A 17,128-nucleotide genomic window follows, 5' to 3' on the forward strand; every position below is an offset into this window, starting at 1 on the left:
TTCTCTGGAAGTGAAACCCATACAGAGAACTGTGGTCTTGCTGAGCAGAGGACTATGGGTTAGAGTTCAGGCTATTGGACTGGACTTTGAGGGCAGGTGCTGGAGAGGAGGGAACTGCACCTGGAGCTCTTGAGGGCTGGACTAAGTGGGTAGGTTTCCTTGAGCCTTTGACCAAATCTTAAATTGCATATCCAGGAGGCTCCACCAGCAGAGAATAGCCACCAGAAGACTGTAGGCAAAAGGAGATTCCAGAAGGTGAAAAGATCCTAAAAATGTCGTGATTTTAACCAGCTAGAGGGGACATGAACAAGCATTCAACCGAGACACTCAATAAAGACTTTTAAAAGATCATGTCTAAGGAGTCGAGCTGTTTTAGCCTTAAAATGGAGGTCCAGAACCTTTCAGTGAAGAGCTAGATGGTCAATATGGTTCAGGCCATAAGACAAAAGTACTTTCATAAACTCTTACCTTGACCCTCTGGTCAGCTTCGGATTGGCCGTCCTGGGAGGCCACACACTCTGGGCCCAGTTTTCTCCAGCTGGAGACGTTTTGGGGGTGAAGAATGACCGGCCCAAGCTGGGAGGCAGGGGAAGCTGGCAGGCAGGTGGCAAGCCAGCGCAGGGTGGCCACCCAGCTGTTTTTCAGCCCAGAAACCCACAGATCTTCTCTCTTCTTGAGGGTCCTGGCTGTCTCAGGTGAGGCCCTGACTCTACAAAGACTCCACTGCACAGCGAGTTCTTGAGGGAAGCAGGTGCTGGAGAGAGAACTGAGCAGGGGGAACGCCGGCCGGGTATCAGTGGCCCTGTCCCTCTCCAGTGGTGCCCACTGGGCATGCAAAACTAGATGATAGGCTAGACTACAGGTGCTGACCCCTGCCCTCAATGAAGAGCTAATCTAGTTCCACCTAACAAATCCCCCAAACCATACTTCAGCAGGATCAGGCTCTGTTGCTGGTAAAATATTTAAAGAAAAAAAATTTTATATATATATATATATATGTGTGTGTGTGTGTGTGTGTGTGTGTGTGTGCGCGCGCGCGCGCATGCATGCATATGCACGCACATGTATTTGAAGAAATAATGATTGGACATTCTACAAATCTGATAGAAATTTTTAACCAGTAATCCCCCCCAAAAATTCAATAAAGCTTAAATAGGAGAAAAAAACCCTGTTGAAAAAGGCAAGGGAACTTAATTAGTAGGGTAGAGGGATTTGTCACTTTGGGTGGAGGGGCTGCTGCTAATTAGCAGAAAAGAGGTGTCTCCCAGAGGGAAAAGAGTGGCCTCAGTCCAGAGAACCCACCACAGCTGCTCCTGGCAAGAGTGTGACTCAGCTCTAAAATCAGAACTGTCCCATCGTGTAGCATCTCTCTTGACCCCTCCTTAGGAGAATGCATGTTTACATGCAGAAAACCTGGGTTCAACTCCCAGCACCAAAGGGGGAGAGAGGGAGAGAGAAGAGAGAAGAAAGCAGGCGGGTGAGAGAGGTAGAAGGAGAGGAGGTCACCCTGACTCGCAGATCCCAGACTTCTCCTGGCACTTCCCTGCTGGGAGGAGGGATGAGATGCACTATTAAATCAGGTTGGCAGTAGGGTTCAGGGCTTCTCACAGTGCAGTGTGTACACTGTTCACCTGGGGGTCTTGTTAAGACGCAGGTCTGGGGTGGACCAGATGCTGCACTTCTAACAATTCCCTGGGTGAGATCGATGATGTTGCACCCACTCCTGGAATAGTAAGAGTTTGGACTAATACCTAGGCCTAAATATTTTAAATTAATGATGGGTGGCTGTGACCTGAAGCAACCAGAATTGCTGGAGTTCAAGTCTGACCAGAAAATCATGAGACCCACAGGAGTTCCCTGCTGGCTCCGGGGTGCTTTCCCACAAGGCAGTTTTTATAAGGGTAATGGAAGACAAAAACATGGCTGCTTTTGTGATTAAATTTCATGAGCCTGCTAGGTTTTCATATTATTTACACTGCTAAAGGCACATTTCTGTTAGCTCTTACAAAGAGTGAAAACAGTTTGCATTCATCTCCTCCTCAGCACTGAGGGTCAATTTTATGCGTGGACTTGCCCAGGCCCCAGTTCCCAGGTATGTGTTCAAACTCATCAGGACATTGGTATGAAGGCATTTTCTAGATGAGATGAACATTGAAAACAGTGCACTTTGAGTAAAGCAGATTACCCCCCTCCCAAGGTATGGAAACCCCATGCAATCAGTTGAAGGCCTTAAAGGAAAAGAGATGGAAGTTCCCTGAGGAAGAGGAACTTCTGCCTCCTGTCTGGCTTCAGACTCCAGGTACAAGACTGCATGAACCACCTTCCTTAAGTCTCTATGGATATGTATATCAGGGATGGGAAATTGTGTGTGTGTGTGTGTGTGTGTGTGTGTGTAAAGAGATACTGATGTGGAGATACATACATTGGCAAGAGTTTGTATGTATGGTCCCTATATTAACTCACAATTCTCCAGAATATATCATATTGGTTGTGTTTTTCTGGGGGGATCCTAAATCCAAAGTCTCCTTACAAACTCCTGTCTCAGAAGTCCTCCAGCTCCCTCTCACCTCAGCTCTCAAGTCACAGTCTCTCCAAGTCCTATTCTCATCACTAGCATCCACATCAGTACCTTTGAAGGCCTCTCCATAAATTACCTCAGAAGAATTCTCTATATGAATTTCCCACCCTTTGGTGGACCACACTGAGTCTCTTTAACTGTTGGAGGAAACTGAGTATCACATAGCTCTGTCCTCATTACTTGCAGGACAACTGGTTGCATTAGTCAGCTTTCTGTTGCTATATCAAAATGCCTGAGAAAATCAACTTAAAGGGAGGAAACATTTATTTTGGCTCATGGTTTCAGAGGTTTCAGTCCATGATTGCTTGGCCCTATTGCCTTGGGGCCTGGTGGGACAGACCATCATGGTGGGGAGGAGCACACAGCGGAGGAAGCTACCTACCTCACAGTGGCCAGGAGGCAGAGAGAGAAGGAGGAAGGAGCTGGAGTCCCAGTACCCCCTTCAAGGTACACCCCACTGACCTAAGTTCCTTCCAGCACCAGAGGCCAAGGACCAGACCTGAAACACAGGGGCTTTGGGGACAAGTGAGATCCCAACCCCAGCACTGGTGCAGGTGGTACCTCTGCACTCCTGCCCAGCACGTACCAGATGCCACCCAGGAGGACTCAGCATTCCCTGGCAGACTTCATCACCGTCTCTTCAGGATGTTTAAGGTGAAAAGCAGATGCCAAGAATCCAGTGTCATCTTTTCTACATGGGTCACTAGAGCTTCTTGTCTCCCACTGTTCCACATTAAACCCTGTGAGTGTATTTCAGCTGTTATCATCTGATCCTTGCTCCATGTTATCTTGGGCACAAAATGTGGAGGCTTTCTCCAAAGTCAGACTACCTGATTGGTATCTGTCTTTTGCTCTTCTGAATTCTTACTCATGGGATGACTTTTTCAAAGGAAGAACTATGTCACCCAATTTGGTACCTAACAATGATTTGGCCAAAAATTCCAACTTAGAGTTGGTCTTATTCACAATCTCCCTTTATAAGTTATTTAATTGCTGCTTGTAAGTCTTCAAAGAGCTTAAGGCATTTCATGCATTTATTATGGTCAATACAGAATTCTGAACTGAAACTTACAATGTTATCTTTAAACAGCAAGGAAAATTATAACATTTAAAAATCCATCCAAAGTAGAAGCCCTTAAACTATTTTTCTAAAGGCAGAGCAGTCACTTATTCACAATCTTACCAGTATAAACAAGTCAAGAGAATCTAAGCTTTTAACTGTTTTCTCATTGACTGATCATGTCACCTGGGTAGTACTCACACAAGGCTCCAAAGATTCAAAAAACAACAACAAAAGCCAGAAAACTTTTGTGTAAACGTTTTTTCTTCCATGGTGACCACAGCCTTAGTTTCGCCAACTCAGGAATGAGCTAGAAAAGATCCTAGACCTATTTTACAGAACAGCAAACTGAGGCACAGAGGAATGTGAGGTGCAGATGCAGTCACCTGTTTGCCCCGACACCTCCTCTGTGTCCCTGAGCCTCATCCAGCTCCTCTATTTATGGAGAGGCAAGCTTGCCCCCGAAGAGAATCATATTGGTACAAACTTCCTTTATGAAGAACAGGAAGGGACGATTTGCCACAAACTGATCTCGGATGGGGAGTCTTTTCACAGCAATGCTTTCCCCAGAGGCTGCCGCTGCCTCCGTGCCCTCTTCGTTGACATCCACGTAGGACTTGTGGATGACTTTGGATAAGTAGAGGCGTCTGTCTGGTGACATCCCAGAGAGATCAGCTTTGGCCTGGTTGAAGATGTTGGTCATCCCTAGGGATTTGAGCAGGGAGTTCAGCTCATACTTGATTTCGAGCTTGAATCGGGGGATGTGAACTTCCACGTCTCTTTCCATCATGTTAGCAGAGCTGGTCCACTCCTGGAACGTCCTGCCATTCAGCTCCTTTTCTATCTGAGAGAAAAAGCACAGATGAGCCCACCTGAGCCAAACATGCAGGCTTTCCATTAAATACATTTTTTTTAAATAAATTCTCAATAGGAATGGTTCGATTTCATTGCTTTCTTCTCCACCTGGAAAGCATGCTCATGTGCTGCCTCTCTGGAAACAGTCTTGCGTTTAACCTCACTTCCCTTTGGTCTACCTCCGGTCTGTATTTCATCCTGCAGTTTCCCGTGTGCACCCCCGATCCCCTGGGCATTAGGCTTCACCTAGAGTTTTCTCTGGGTTGTTCCTGAAGTCCCTGTGTGTCTGCTTCCTGGATGAGTTCAACCACTTCTTCTCAGTCTGCATATGGGAAGTAGTTGATCACACCCCTCGTTAGGAACTTGGTTTTCATTTGGCTTTTAAGATGCCAGGTCCCTTTGTTCTTGTTCCACTGGGACAGCTTTCATCTCCTCCTGTCCCTCATTTTTTGTTGGGATGCTCCTGAAACTGAACTCAGGTGCTAACCTGACACCCTTCATGCGACTACCAACCACTTCACCTTCCACATCTGCTCAGGCTTCCAGAAGAAGACTCAGCAACCCTGACTTCTCATTCTCTATCCAGTTTCATCATTTTCTGTCGACCCTTGGAATGTCTCCCCTTGGGCACTTGAGACCCTCTAGCCAGCCCTCCTTCAGGGCCAAGCTACCAAAGTGTCACATCCCATTTTCCTAGTCAAGAGTTCAAAGCATTTTCATCACTTCCTGCCCTAATCATATAAAATCTTTCATAAAGTACAGGTAGTTTTTATCCTGAAGTATCCCTTTACTTTTTCTTTTTCTGCCTTAATCCAAGTTACCATGATCTCATGACAAAAACCCTCACACTTTTTTCTCGGGTGGGGTGGGCATTAGGGGGTACTGGGGATTGAACCCAGAAGCAATTAAACACTAAGCCTCATCCCCAGCCCCTTTTTATATATTTTTATTTTGAAAAAGGGTCTCACAAAGTTACTTAGGGCCTTGTTAAGTTGCTGAGGCTGGCTTTGAACTTGTGATCCTCCTACTTCAGCCTCCTGAGGCACTGGGATTACAGGTGTACAACACCCAGCCTGGCAAACCCTCACACTTCTAAGGCATTTGCTCATGTTCTCTGCTCTGCCTGGAGCACGCTGGGTCCCCTTACCTTGCCTGTTCATCTTCTGCTCATCTGGCAAGGCCCGCCCTGAGATTATCCTCCAGAAACCTTCTCTGAGCTCCCTATTCTAATTTAGACCCTTTCTACTCCCACAGGACTTTCTGCAGAATCTAAACTGCTTCCAAACTGCTATGTGCCTCCAAATATCTTCCATCCCAGCTGACCACAGGCCCTGGATTCTGTTTCTTTCTGAATTGGCCACACCTGTAGGTCCACCTGTTCCCAGAGCCACATTTGTGTTTGTCTCACGACTGTCCCCTGTGGACTTGTGCCTGTCTCATGTCTCACTTCTCAAACTGAAAGCACACACCCCAGCCCATGTGTTTCGGGAACCCTCCCTGCCCTCTGCCCCCACCTGCTTTTACCTCAAGCCCACACTCGCTGACTGACCATGAGCTTCTGCAGGCCCCCAAAGCTTCACCTGTCTTCCTAAGGAACTGTCCCAGTCAGATTGGGGGAGGAGGTGTGGTCATTCCAAGGCCCCCCTGTGTAGGACACCTTTGGCTGCAGCTAGGGACAAGGGTTGGACCCAAACTCCTACCACCACCATGACCTCTTCTTTAAGGCGATAGCACTCATTTCCCCACAAAACAAGGAATGTTAAAAACAGGATCCTATAATTGAATTAGAAATACTGTAGTAATTTCCCCGGTAGTAAGACAGCTTAATTGGATTTCTGTGGACTGAAAACATCACGTCTCCCAAGTGTCAAAAGATTCATATGTGTGTGTATTTGTACAGTGTGTCACTCTGCCCCATGTACCTTTTTACTTAAGAATAGCTTGTCCTACCCGAGGATTAAGGTCATTGCACCCTTCCTGTCAAAGCTCCTGGGGTGATCAGGCTGAGCCTAGATCATGAATCAGTGACTGGCTGTAAAGCATCATGCGATACAGGGTGAGTGCAGGAGGGTGTGTGTGGGGGCGCTCTTGCTCTAGCTGCAGGCAGGTGCTCCTGTGTGTTACCTGTTCTAGGTTAGCTGTACCCACTGGAAGCAGGATGATCATGCTCAGTTTGTTGCCGGCATAGGGCAGCTCAAGGACCTGCATCTGTGGCTTCTTGATGGAGGCCAACTTAAATGTTCCAGTTTGATACATCATTTCCACAATGACACTTTTATCCTATTAAAAGAAAAGATTGTAACTAGAAAGTACAGTTACATATGTGAATAGGTATGTATGTATGCTGCTTTCCTTATGTATCATGAATATATCTACATTAACACTTCAAAGGCAGGATTGGCGTGTAAACACTAGGTATATCCTTTTATGACTTTTATGTGCACAGTTTATTTGATTATTTTTATTTTAAAATAAGTCATAGTTAGAGATGAGTAGTTCTAATGCCCATAGATGACTCGAGTCTACTGAAAATCAACCCAGTTTCTACTAATCTGGGAAAATGAAATCATAATGTCAATTTCTTTTTTAATCCAGTTAGAGGGATTCTCTAGAAGAAAAACAGCACAGGTAATTTTATTGTGCTGTTAGAGAAAGTAATCTCGGTATGTTCAAAGAATGCCCAAATAGAATATTAGGAAATTAATAGGTGTCTTCCATTCCAGGGACTCTCAGTGTCTAAACGCTTGTTAGGTACCCCATGAGAAAGGTATTGTCACTTAACAAGGAAAACATAAAAGTTTATAGAAAAAGCAGTGACAGAAACTTAGCCCAGTATGTTCACTAAATCTTTCTCAGTTGACCTTAAATGATATCACATTCTCCAAAATTTGCCATCAGTCTGAAAATGAAACACTTACCTCACTTAGCTGAAAGGGGGTTTTAACAGTCTCTCTTTCCTGAAATTTATTTTGCCATTGTCCTTTGAAATATATGGCGCTCACCAGGACCATTACAGAGGAAGGGTCAATTGAGCCCTTTCCAAAGAGGTTTTTAATTTTTCCTTGTAGTGAAAGAAAAAAGATAATTGTATTTGGATTTGAACTTGCTGATAATAAAGTTGAATAGTTACAAGAAATGTGCATCTATTACTTAAGCTTATTGTACACTTGAGATAGCAGCAGAACTTTTTCATCTGGCCATAGACTCCTGTCAAAGGAAGTTTATTTTAATGAATACTGAAGGTTTTGCTATTTCTAATCAAAAGATAGTGTCCATGGAGTAGCTAGTATCTCAATGATGGGTCAGTTTTTCCTGTGTCTAGTTATATCCAACGCATTATTATATATTACTGCTTACTCAGAAAATTCTTTAATAATGTATTGTGGCTTGTTTTTACTATTTAGCATCCTTTATATTTACCAGAACCTCACTACATGCAAACAGTTAAGTATTTAAAAAGAATCACTTATTCTTACAATGTACTAGAATTAGTATATCACAAATATACAACAGCGTTTGAAATAAATGCATATTTGAAAATCGAGAACTTATAAAAAGATATCAGGAATTGCTTGCTTTGGAAATATACTGATCAAAATTGAACGTGATGCCATCTTGGGGAATTTCAGTGCATTGCAATCTATGAAACCTTTCTGGAATACAATCTATCATACAGTAGGAAACATAGACATATCTAAGAACCTAAGAATCTAAGTGACAAAGACTTTAATTTGCATTAAACTTCTGGGCCTAACACAATAACTAGCATATGATAAAAATATCTAAACTGAAATGCTCAAAATGTATTTCTGAATGACTGGATAAACAAACATATGAATGCATGATAGCAATAATATTCTAAATAAATCCACATTTAGCTCCCTAATGCATACCCATGGCAGAGAACCTTATTCACTTCATTCTAAACAAGTTTTAACTGATTTGCATGTGCCAAGCACTATTCTATACACTAAAACCAAACCAAGGCTATGACACTAAACTAAACAGAAAAATACCCCTACTGTCCTGAAGTTAGCATTTCAATGATAGACTTTTGCTCAGGTTCTTTCTCAATTCAGGGTTCCTGAGCAGCCACTATCAGCAGATCAGAGTGGGTACATGAGATAAAACACATTTTGCACTATGTGCTAAGTAAATTAAAGGATCGAAAAATGTATAAACATTTTCTAACTTAATAAGAAAAACTGGATAGATACATATTTTAATCTGGTCACCTATTACAAAAGGTGAATAAGATCTGTGAGTCCATCAACAAAGAAGGTATTGTTGAGAGCTCTTCACTATTAAGAGATGAAATGGGATACATATATGTTGGAAAGCATGGCCCTACGCTCAGAGAAGAATTTTATGTTGCTGACATGCTCTCCACAAGTAAATATAGCTCTAACAGTAATCTGGTGTCATTTGATCCTAATTTTAATTTATTTTAATTAATCTGGTTTCATTTGATCCTAATTTTAATTTTATTATTCAGATTCAATTTCTTCTCACATCAGGGATTGCCTAACTTTCAAGACTTCAGGAACTAATAGTATCATGAGTCAATGGCATAACCACATAGAGGATTATTTCAACAGGTAATTCCACTACACACCTTTAGGGGTATTAAACTCAAGGACAAAAAGAACTGAATTTTTTTAATCTTAAGCTATTGCTTTTTGTTTGTTTTGATTAGTACTGTCATTTGGAAACTGTGTGTATTGTGGGATGAAGAGAGTGTGCAAAAATATTAGTGACTTTATAAAATGGTATTTTTGACATGAGATAAGAGAAATGGGTATACAAGGGGGGATTTATTTAAAGTAAAAATCCCATGAATCTGAATTATAATAAATAACACATGTAAGAGATGATGTTTCATTTTTATAAAAAAGTGAATACTCCTTAGTTATGTTCACTTAGAAAGTCTGACCAAATCATTAGCAATGAACACTCATACCCAGATTATAGTATCTAAATATAACTTCTTATTAAAAGAATAACACTTCAAATAATAATTGACCTGAGCTAAAGTTCAACAAACTTCTCAAATATTTAGAAGCAGTTTATCAAAGGAGGCCCAAGATTGCAAGATAGAGAAATGCAAAATGTTACTGAAAGAAATTAAAAAGAACTCAGATACATAGAGGTAAGTGTCATGGTCATAGGTTGGAGGCTGAAAAAAGATATCTTTTCTCCCCAACTCTATAGATTCAAGGTAATTTCTATTAAAATTCCAAGTGGTATAGAGGATAAAAGATGACAAGCTAATTTTAAAATGCAAAGGATAGAGTTTAGCAGAGGCAGCCCTAGAAGAGGACCTGCAGGGCCGGAGAACTTCCCCGTCCAGCCCTGAGGACTCATTACAGAGCTGCCACAATCATAGCATGGTCATGAGAATAAGCACATGGACAAACGTAACAATAGAGACCAGGAGCAAACTCACATGGACCTCTAATTTGTGATGAAGCTTACGTTGTAGTGCAATCAGGAAAGAATTTTCTTCTTAACAAATAGTGCTATGCTAATTAGATGTCCATGTAGAGGGGAATGATTTTTTAAATGAACCTTAAATACAGTTAAACTACCATAAAGCATCTGGAAGTTGTAATATGAAAATATTTTCATGAACTAGGAGTAAGCAAAGATTTCTTTAACAGAACCCAAGGGCACCAATTGTAAAGGAAAAGATTGATACATTTTATTACTTTGAAATTAGGAATTCCATTCATCTGAAGCATCATTAGAAAAGATAAGTACAAAATGCTGGAAGTCACTCACAACATATGTATTCTGTATGTGTAAGGAACTCTTAAAATTTTATAAGAAAAAAAGTAGGCAAATCATCTGTACATGATATAGTAGCACTTCACAAAAGAAAATGTAAAGCAAATTAAAAAGTGTTTGACCATATAATTCATAAGAGAAATACAAATTAATATAAAAATAAATAGAGTGGCTAAAATTAATATGACTAATAATGCTAAGTTTGGGAATGGACCAGTAACAAATAAAATTCCCATTTATTGCTTATGCAAGTAAATTGATGCAACTAATTAATAAAAATGCTTGGCACTAACTAAAATCAAGTGTGTTCTTACCTCACAAACGGCAATTTCATTTCAAGGTGTGTACCCAACCACACTGTATACGTACGCATACAAAAAGATATATACCAAAATTCATTTAGGGGTGCTACTTATAATTGCTAATATAACTATAATTATAATTGCTCAAACTAAAAGTATCCCAAATGTTCATTAACAGCAGGATGAATAAATATACTTGGGATATTCAGAGGATGAAATACACATTGATGAATATTAATAAGGCATGCAGCATAGAACCACAAGCTAAATATTGACTAAAACAACTAAACACATATTTGTGGTCCCAACTGCATGAACTGTAAAAACAGGCAGAACTTCTGTGTAATAGAAATGGGAGAAGTCAACACAGGGAGGAAGCGGGGTTGACTTTTGGGAGGGGACCTGCAGTGTTCTTGGCGGTGCCCTTCCTAGTAGCTAATGTTTTATTTTCCTGACCTGGTGTGGCAATGGGTGTGTTTACTTTGTGAGAATTTATCAAATAGCATACATACAGTAGTTTACTTCTCTATAAGTGTGTGGGAGAATTTTTGTTTTTTGGTTTTTGATTTTTTGGTACTGGGGATTTAACCCAGGGTCACTTTACCACTGAGCCATATTTCCAACCCATTGCATTTTTTATTTTCAGACAGTGTCTCAGTAAGTTGCTGATGCCTCATTGAGTTGCCGAGGGCCTCATTAAGTTACTGAGGCTGGTCTCAAATATCTATTAATATTAAACGATTATTTTCAGTTTTGCAGATTTGATAATAGTGTTGTAGTCATATTAAAGTCTACATTTTTTTAGAGAAAAAAATTAATATAAGTATAGAAAAAATAGTGACTTCTGGGATTTACTCCAAAATCATATGAAAGAAGTGGAGGGAACAGGATGACAGTACAGAGCAGCAAGGCTGCTCACTGGTGATCAGCAGTCAGTTGAGGGATGGTGAGCAAGGGTGCGTTATATATTCTTACTACCTTTGTGTATCCTTAAGTCTTTCCTTAGCTAATATTTAGTTAGTTAATTTATTTAATTATTTTAGTTAATAAAAAATAGTATTTAATTAAATAATTATTATTATTTAGTTAATAATATTTAATTATTTAAATATTAATCAATCTCTGGCACAAGCCAGGTGTGATGGCACAGGCCTGTAATCTCAGCTACCCAGAAGATTGGTTTCAATATTTAAATATTTTAAATAGAAAAAATGAACAAATCTTTGCATCAAATATGTAATGTGCCACTTTAAATTTAAAGTAATATTTAACAATAGGTAGAGGTTTTTAAATTGCAAAAGGGAGATTTGATTTTAAATATTTAAATATTGATTTTAAATAAATAAACTGCAGAATTTAAAACATTTCTCTAAAGTGGAGGTGACATTCACTCTCATTCTCAGAGCCATGGGGCAGATGATTGCCAGGAGTCCTTTGAACATGGCCCTGGTGCTTCATTGCTGATCTGTCTCTCCGGTCCTGGACCCGCTCAGCCTCCCTGTTAGCACGTTGACCCAGGAAGTGTATCAACACAGCACAGATAAAGTCTGTGGACACGTATGTGACTCATCCTTACCATTAGTTTTATTTTCAACCCAAGCATTAATGGTGTTTCTCGCTTCTTCTGTGGACTGTTCAAAATCAACAGTCTGTAGGCCGGCTTGGTACAGCTTCTCAGAACAGCTTAAATATTGCTAAAAAAGAAAGTACAGCCCAATGACAGGAAAAAAGGACAAAGAAAATAAACACATTCAAAAGTCCCAACAGAGATGAAGGCAGTTCGCGGATACAAGTTTGAAAGAAAGCAAAATCCATATGTGCTTCTTTTTATTTTATTATTTATTTATTTGGGGTAGTACTGGGGATTGAAACTCAGGGGCACTCTTCTACTAAGTTATATCCTGGACCCTTATTTATTTACTTACTTATTTGTTTGTTTGTTTTGAAACAGGATCTCACTAAGTTGCCCGGGCTGGCCTCAAACTTTCAATCCTCCTGCCTCGGGCTTCCAGATAGCTGAGAGTACAGGCCTGTGCCACTACACCTGGCTGGTACTTAGTTATTTTTTTAATATTTATTTTTAGGTTGTAGTTGGATATAATATGTTTATTTTATTTATATATTTTTATGTGGTGCTGAGGATCAAACCCAGGGCCTCACACATGCTAGGAGAGTGCTCTACCACTAAGCCACAACCCCAGTCCTGGTACTTACTTTTAATAAAACAAATACACTTTAAAAAAAATCCAAAACCTTTCCCCCAAAAAATGTTCAGAAATGTCTTGTTGTTGCTTCTGTCATATCATCAGCTTTCTTGGTTCGAAAACACTCAAAACAAAAATGATATTGCATCTCACACCATCCCTCCACTTATTGCTTCAAAGTGAAAAAACAGGAGTGATTATGTGACTGCTGTCATATTATAGATGAGAAAATCAATAACCAGAGTGGTCACATGACTTCCTTATCTGAGATCTACCAGAAGGCTTCGCACAGGGTGCGTGCGTGTGTGCATGTGTGTGTGCATGCGTGTGTGTGTGTATGAATTTCTTCACAAATCATCCTATATAAAATTAATAATATCTAAAGTAGACAATTGACATTTTAGAAACTTACGGAAAATGTCATGAACAATATCTGAAGGCATTCACTATTTTGTTCACCTGTAACATACTGTCCAAGAATACAGCCTCTGCATAGACACTAGCCTTTCCTTAACTGACTCCCCACTCCAAAACCCCCTCTATGCTGGCATTCTGGAGCCATACTGTTTTGTTTCATCTCTTACCTTGGTTCTTGGACAGCTTTAGAGATTTTTCAGTGGTAAAGAATTTTTTTGATGTTTCACAACTTTAATGAGAGTTTTGATAAAATCATGTCTCTATAACCCTAGGTCAGCTCAAATTCAGTCTCTTACAGTTAAATGCCACATGCCTTTTTAAAAAATAATCCTTTATAGATTTCATTGTATGAAATTCAGAGGATGCCAGATGGGCTCACCTGATGGAATTCCATTGCCTTTGTCCCATAGAGTCGGTTGGCAATGCTGAGGGTGTAGTTAGTGCCCGACTGGTTGATTTGAGAGAGGAGGAGTCCAAACTCGGAATGCGGCCTTCCCACTTGACTGCACTGATAGAAATAAACAGAGTGATTTGTCAAGTGGCTTGATTTCTTGCCATTGGAGTGTCATAAATAACATGAAAACAGTACCTGGAGAGCAAGGTGTCTGCCTCTGATGAACAGGGCAGGGAATACAAGGTTTAAAGTGGTTTTTTAATTTTTTTTAAATTTTTTTAAGTCTCCTTTAGCACCACAGTCTCACCAAACTGTGACTTTATTTGCAGACTGTGTGGAGAATTATATGCACTAGTTGGCTCTAAAGGTTTAATTCAAAAGTTGGAGTTTCCATGAATAAAGAGATCTTAGTGATATGTTCAGAGACATAATCCAAGTTTTGTCACTGACATTAAACTTATAGACTCAGTTTTCTTCTCTGCCACACTCTTTTTGTGGTCTCAATTTTCTATGTGCTTCGTAATGAAACACTTTGGTCCTTTACTGGACAGTTCCAACACCCTCATTTGTCCCTCAGTGATGGAATTCTGATAAGCTTACAGCTTTGATGATTTGAAAGGTGGCTAAGAACTCACTGACCTGCAGGGTTGAGGCCTATATTCCCTGAAGCAATGAGTCCCAAGCCATGGCTTTGGTCTCCTGATAATAAGTTGGGTAATCTGAAGCAAGTTTTCAGTGAATCTATATGCATTTATGTATATTCTCAAGCAGTACCAAATAACTACTTTCATGTGGGACTCCTATATAATTTTGATGTCAAAACCGATGCTCCTATTAGAAAGAACTAAGGACCATTGTCCCAAAGCATGTGGGTGGGACAACCTCAGGCCCAGTCTGTAGTTACATGGCAAAGCATCAGGGTCCTTTCTCAATTTCCTTAGTAGCAGAAAAATTCTAACCCTGCATAGATAAGGCTGGCAGACTCAACAAGAAGCACAGAACAGAAGCGTGTGAGAATGAAGGCAATCGTCAAATCTGGGGGCTTTGACTAATATTACTAATATCATTAGTAATAACAGTGTTATTACTAATAACAGTAATGTCATCACTGTCATTATCGTTGTGTTAAATAGGCTGAAGTGGTTATCAGAAACAGTGAAGGAGGGACCAAGGAGACAGTGCTGCTCTCCAGCCCTGGACTAGCCTCTCTGGGGCTCTGATGTGAAGGTGCAGTTGACAGCTCAGCAATGACATCATCATACCTCAGCTGAGTCCCTGAACTCTGATTTCAAGAATTCTGCAATATGATTGTAGTGAAGCACCTGAAAAAGGAAAACGGGATCAATCAGTATCAAAAGTAAAAGAGTCCACAAAAGTTGAGAGCTGTATTTGTTCTTTCACTTCAGAGCAAAACTGATAGTGACAGCCAGATTTTAAGGATGCCATGTCTCATCTGAAGTCCTGGGTCGTCTTTACATATGTTATTTAACCCTCCCAACAACTTTATGAGTAGATTCTACTGTCCCCATTTTATGCTAGGGAAACTGAGGTCAAAAGGTCAAGGCATTGCTCCAGACCACTGTCCATGAGGCTCCAGGGACTGAGCTCTTAGGTGTTAGTCTCATCTTCCCTCTCCTATTCTTCTTGGCTCATTTAACTAGGATGGTGCCCATCTGGGGCAAGGCAAAGCATTGCATTTTCCCAGCACAGACAATAGTAAGATAAGAGGACAACAGTAAGATAGGCAAGTGTCTTAACAGTTATTAAGTGATATTCTTCTCTAGGTACTTTACAGAAATTATATATATATATATATATATATATATATATATATATATATATATATGGAAATCACCATTATTAGCCTATGAAACCTAAAAAGTCACCATTCCCTCCAAGTCTGTTTCCCTGTCTGTAAAATGGGGATATCACTCCTAACTGCTACATGGAGTTGTGATGAAGAAATGTAGTAACGAATATTTTTTAAAACTTACTAATTTCTAAAATGCAGTAAGTTTCACCAAATTGTTTAAACTTCTATAAGAAAAGTATGTTTTCCTCTATAAGAAAAGTACATATGTTCTCTATCACACTTAAATCACTGAAAGTAGGAATTCCTAGAGTAAACCACAGAGACTTATTTGTGACACCACTTGTGTTGGGATATGAGGTTTTCCCCAAAAGCTCACGGGTTAAGCCACGCAGGAATATTCAGAGGTGAAATGAGAGTGTAACCTATATCAGTGGATTAATCCATTTGGTGGATTCATAATTAGAAGGGACTGCTGACTTGGGTGGTAACTGTAGGCAGGTAGGGTGTGACTAGAGGAAGCAGGTCACTGGGGGCGTGCCTTTGGGGTTTATATTTTGTCCTGGTGCCTCCTTCTCTCTCTGCTTCCTGGCTGCCCTGAGCTGAGCCACTTCCCTGTGCTGAGCTCTTCTGCAGTGATCTTCTACCCCACCTCAGGCCCACAGCTGGAGTCAGCTGATTATGGACTGAAACTCTGAAACCACAAGCCCACAATAAACGTGTTCTCCTCTAAGCTGTTCTTGTCGGGTATTTTGGTCATGGTGACACAAAGCTGACTAAACGCACCCCTGACAATAAGGAAGAGACCATCTGATGCATGGATCACACTATTTGCATGACAGTGTATCCTGTTACATAAGCCATTTTCCCTTTTTAAGAACATGATCTGCCCAAGTATGTTTTGGCAGTTCTCTCTGCATAAAGATAGAAGTCATATGGTGGAGCAGAGGGGACAGGGAGGGAGGGGACACGTGGACAGTGCGAGGCTCAGGGGAAACTGCCCACGCGTTCCTTACCTTTTCTATTTGGTCTGCGCTGTTCCCTCTGGCACCAAGGAGGAGCATGCTTAGCGCAGAGAGCAGACTCAGTGGAGAAAAGAAGACATTGTCTCCTACGTTGTTACTGCTCAGCTCCTTGAACACATCAAGACAAAATTCAACGTTTGCTGTGCTGAGGGAGCCCATTCTGACACCAAGCTCTGCCTGAGAACAGGAAGGAGAAAACAATCTCAGAACATCACTTGATGATACCCGGAGTTCAGGTTATACATGTCATGAATGTAGGCGTCTGATCTCACGGCTTCAGGAAAACGTATACATCCTGTCACAGCCTCTGAAAAAGTAGCAAATGCTACAAGGAGGAATTCACTTCGTTTTAGATTCTAATGAATAGATCTACTATCCTCCAGCCAACGGTTCAACACTATCTAACCATCTCTTGTGAACATGGAAGAATGAACTGTAGGGCAATCCCTCCATGGCCCCCACTTGTCCCTGCAAGAGTTCTGTTTCTATTCTTCACACTTGAATAAGTCTTTTCACTCTTACCAAAAAAAAAAAAAATGATCTATGATTTTTCTGGAGCAAAAGAGCATGGGGAATTGGATTCTTTTGTGCTTGATTTCCACGCCTTAGGAAACACCTCAGCCTGGAATTCGTGCAGAAAAATTCTTTAACTAAACAAACTCAGCCAAACAAGATATTGTCCCACTAGACTGACAA

General features: G+C 40.7%; 1 protein-coding gene across 1 annotated transcript in view; it reads right to left on the bottom strand.

The window, feature by feature from the left end:
• Positions 1-3,594: 3,594 nt before the first annotated feature.
• The window catches only part of Serpinb11 (serpin family B member 11), a 36,274-nt gene continuing 22,740 nt past the window's right edge, over positions 3,595-17,128 (bottom strand). Inside the window, exons 2-8 of the mRNA XM_034636315.2 lie at positions 16,424-16,609; positions 14,860-14,919; positions 13,583-13,711; positions 12,159-12,276; positions 7,412-7,554; positions 6,618-6,773; positions 3,595-4,482 (exon numbers count right to left, since the gene is read on the bottom strand). Of these exons, the coding sequence (XP_034492206.2) occupies positions 4,078-4,482; positions 6,618-6,773; positions 7,412-7,554; positions 12,159-12,276; positions 13,583-13,711; positions 14,860-14,919; positions 16,424-16,609 (1,197 nt within the window). The 3' untranslated portion in view covers positions 3,595-4,077. The remainder of the gene's footprint in view (positions 4,483-6,617; positions 6,774-7,411; positions 7,555-12,158; positions 12,277-13,582; positions 13,712-14,859; positions 14,920-16,423; positions 16,610-17,128) is intronic.

This window comes from Marmota flaviventris, chromosome 16 (genome assembly GCF_047511675.1).
Source record: "Marmota flaviventris isolate mMarFla1 chromosome 16, mMarFla1.hap1, whole genome shotgun sequence".
Taxonomy (NCBI): domain Eukaryota; kingdom Metazoa; phylum Chordata; class Mammalia; order Rodentia; family Sciuridae; genus Marmota; species Marmota flaviventris.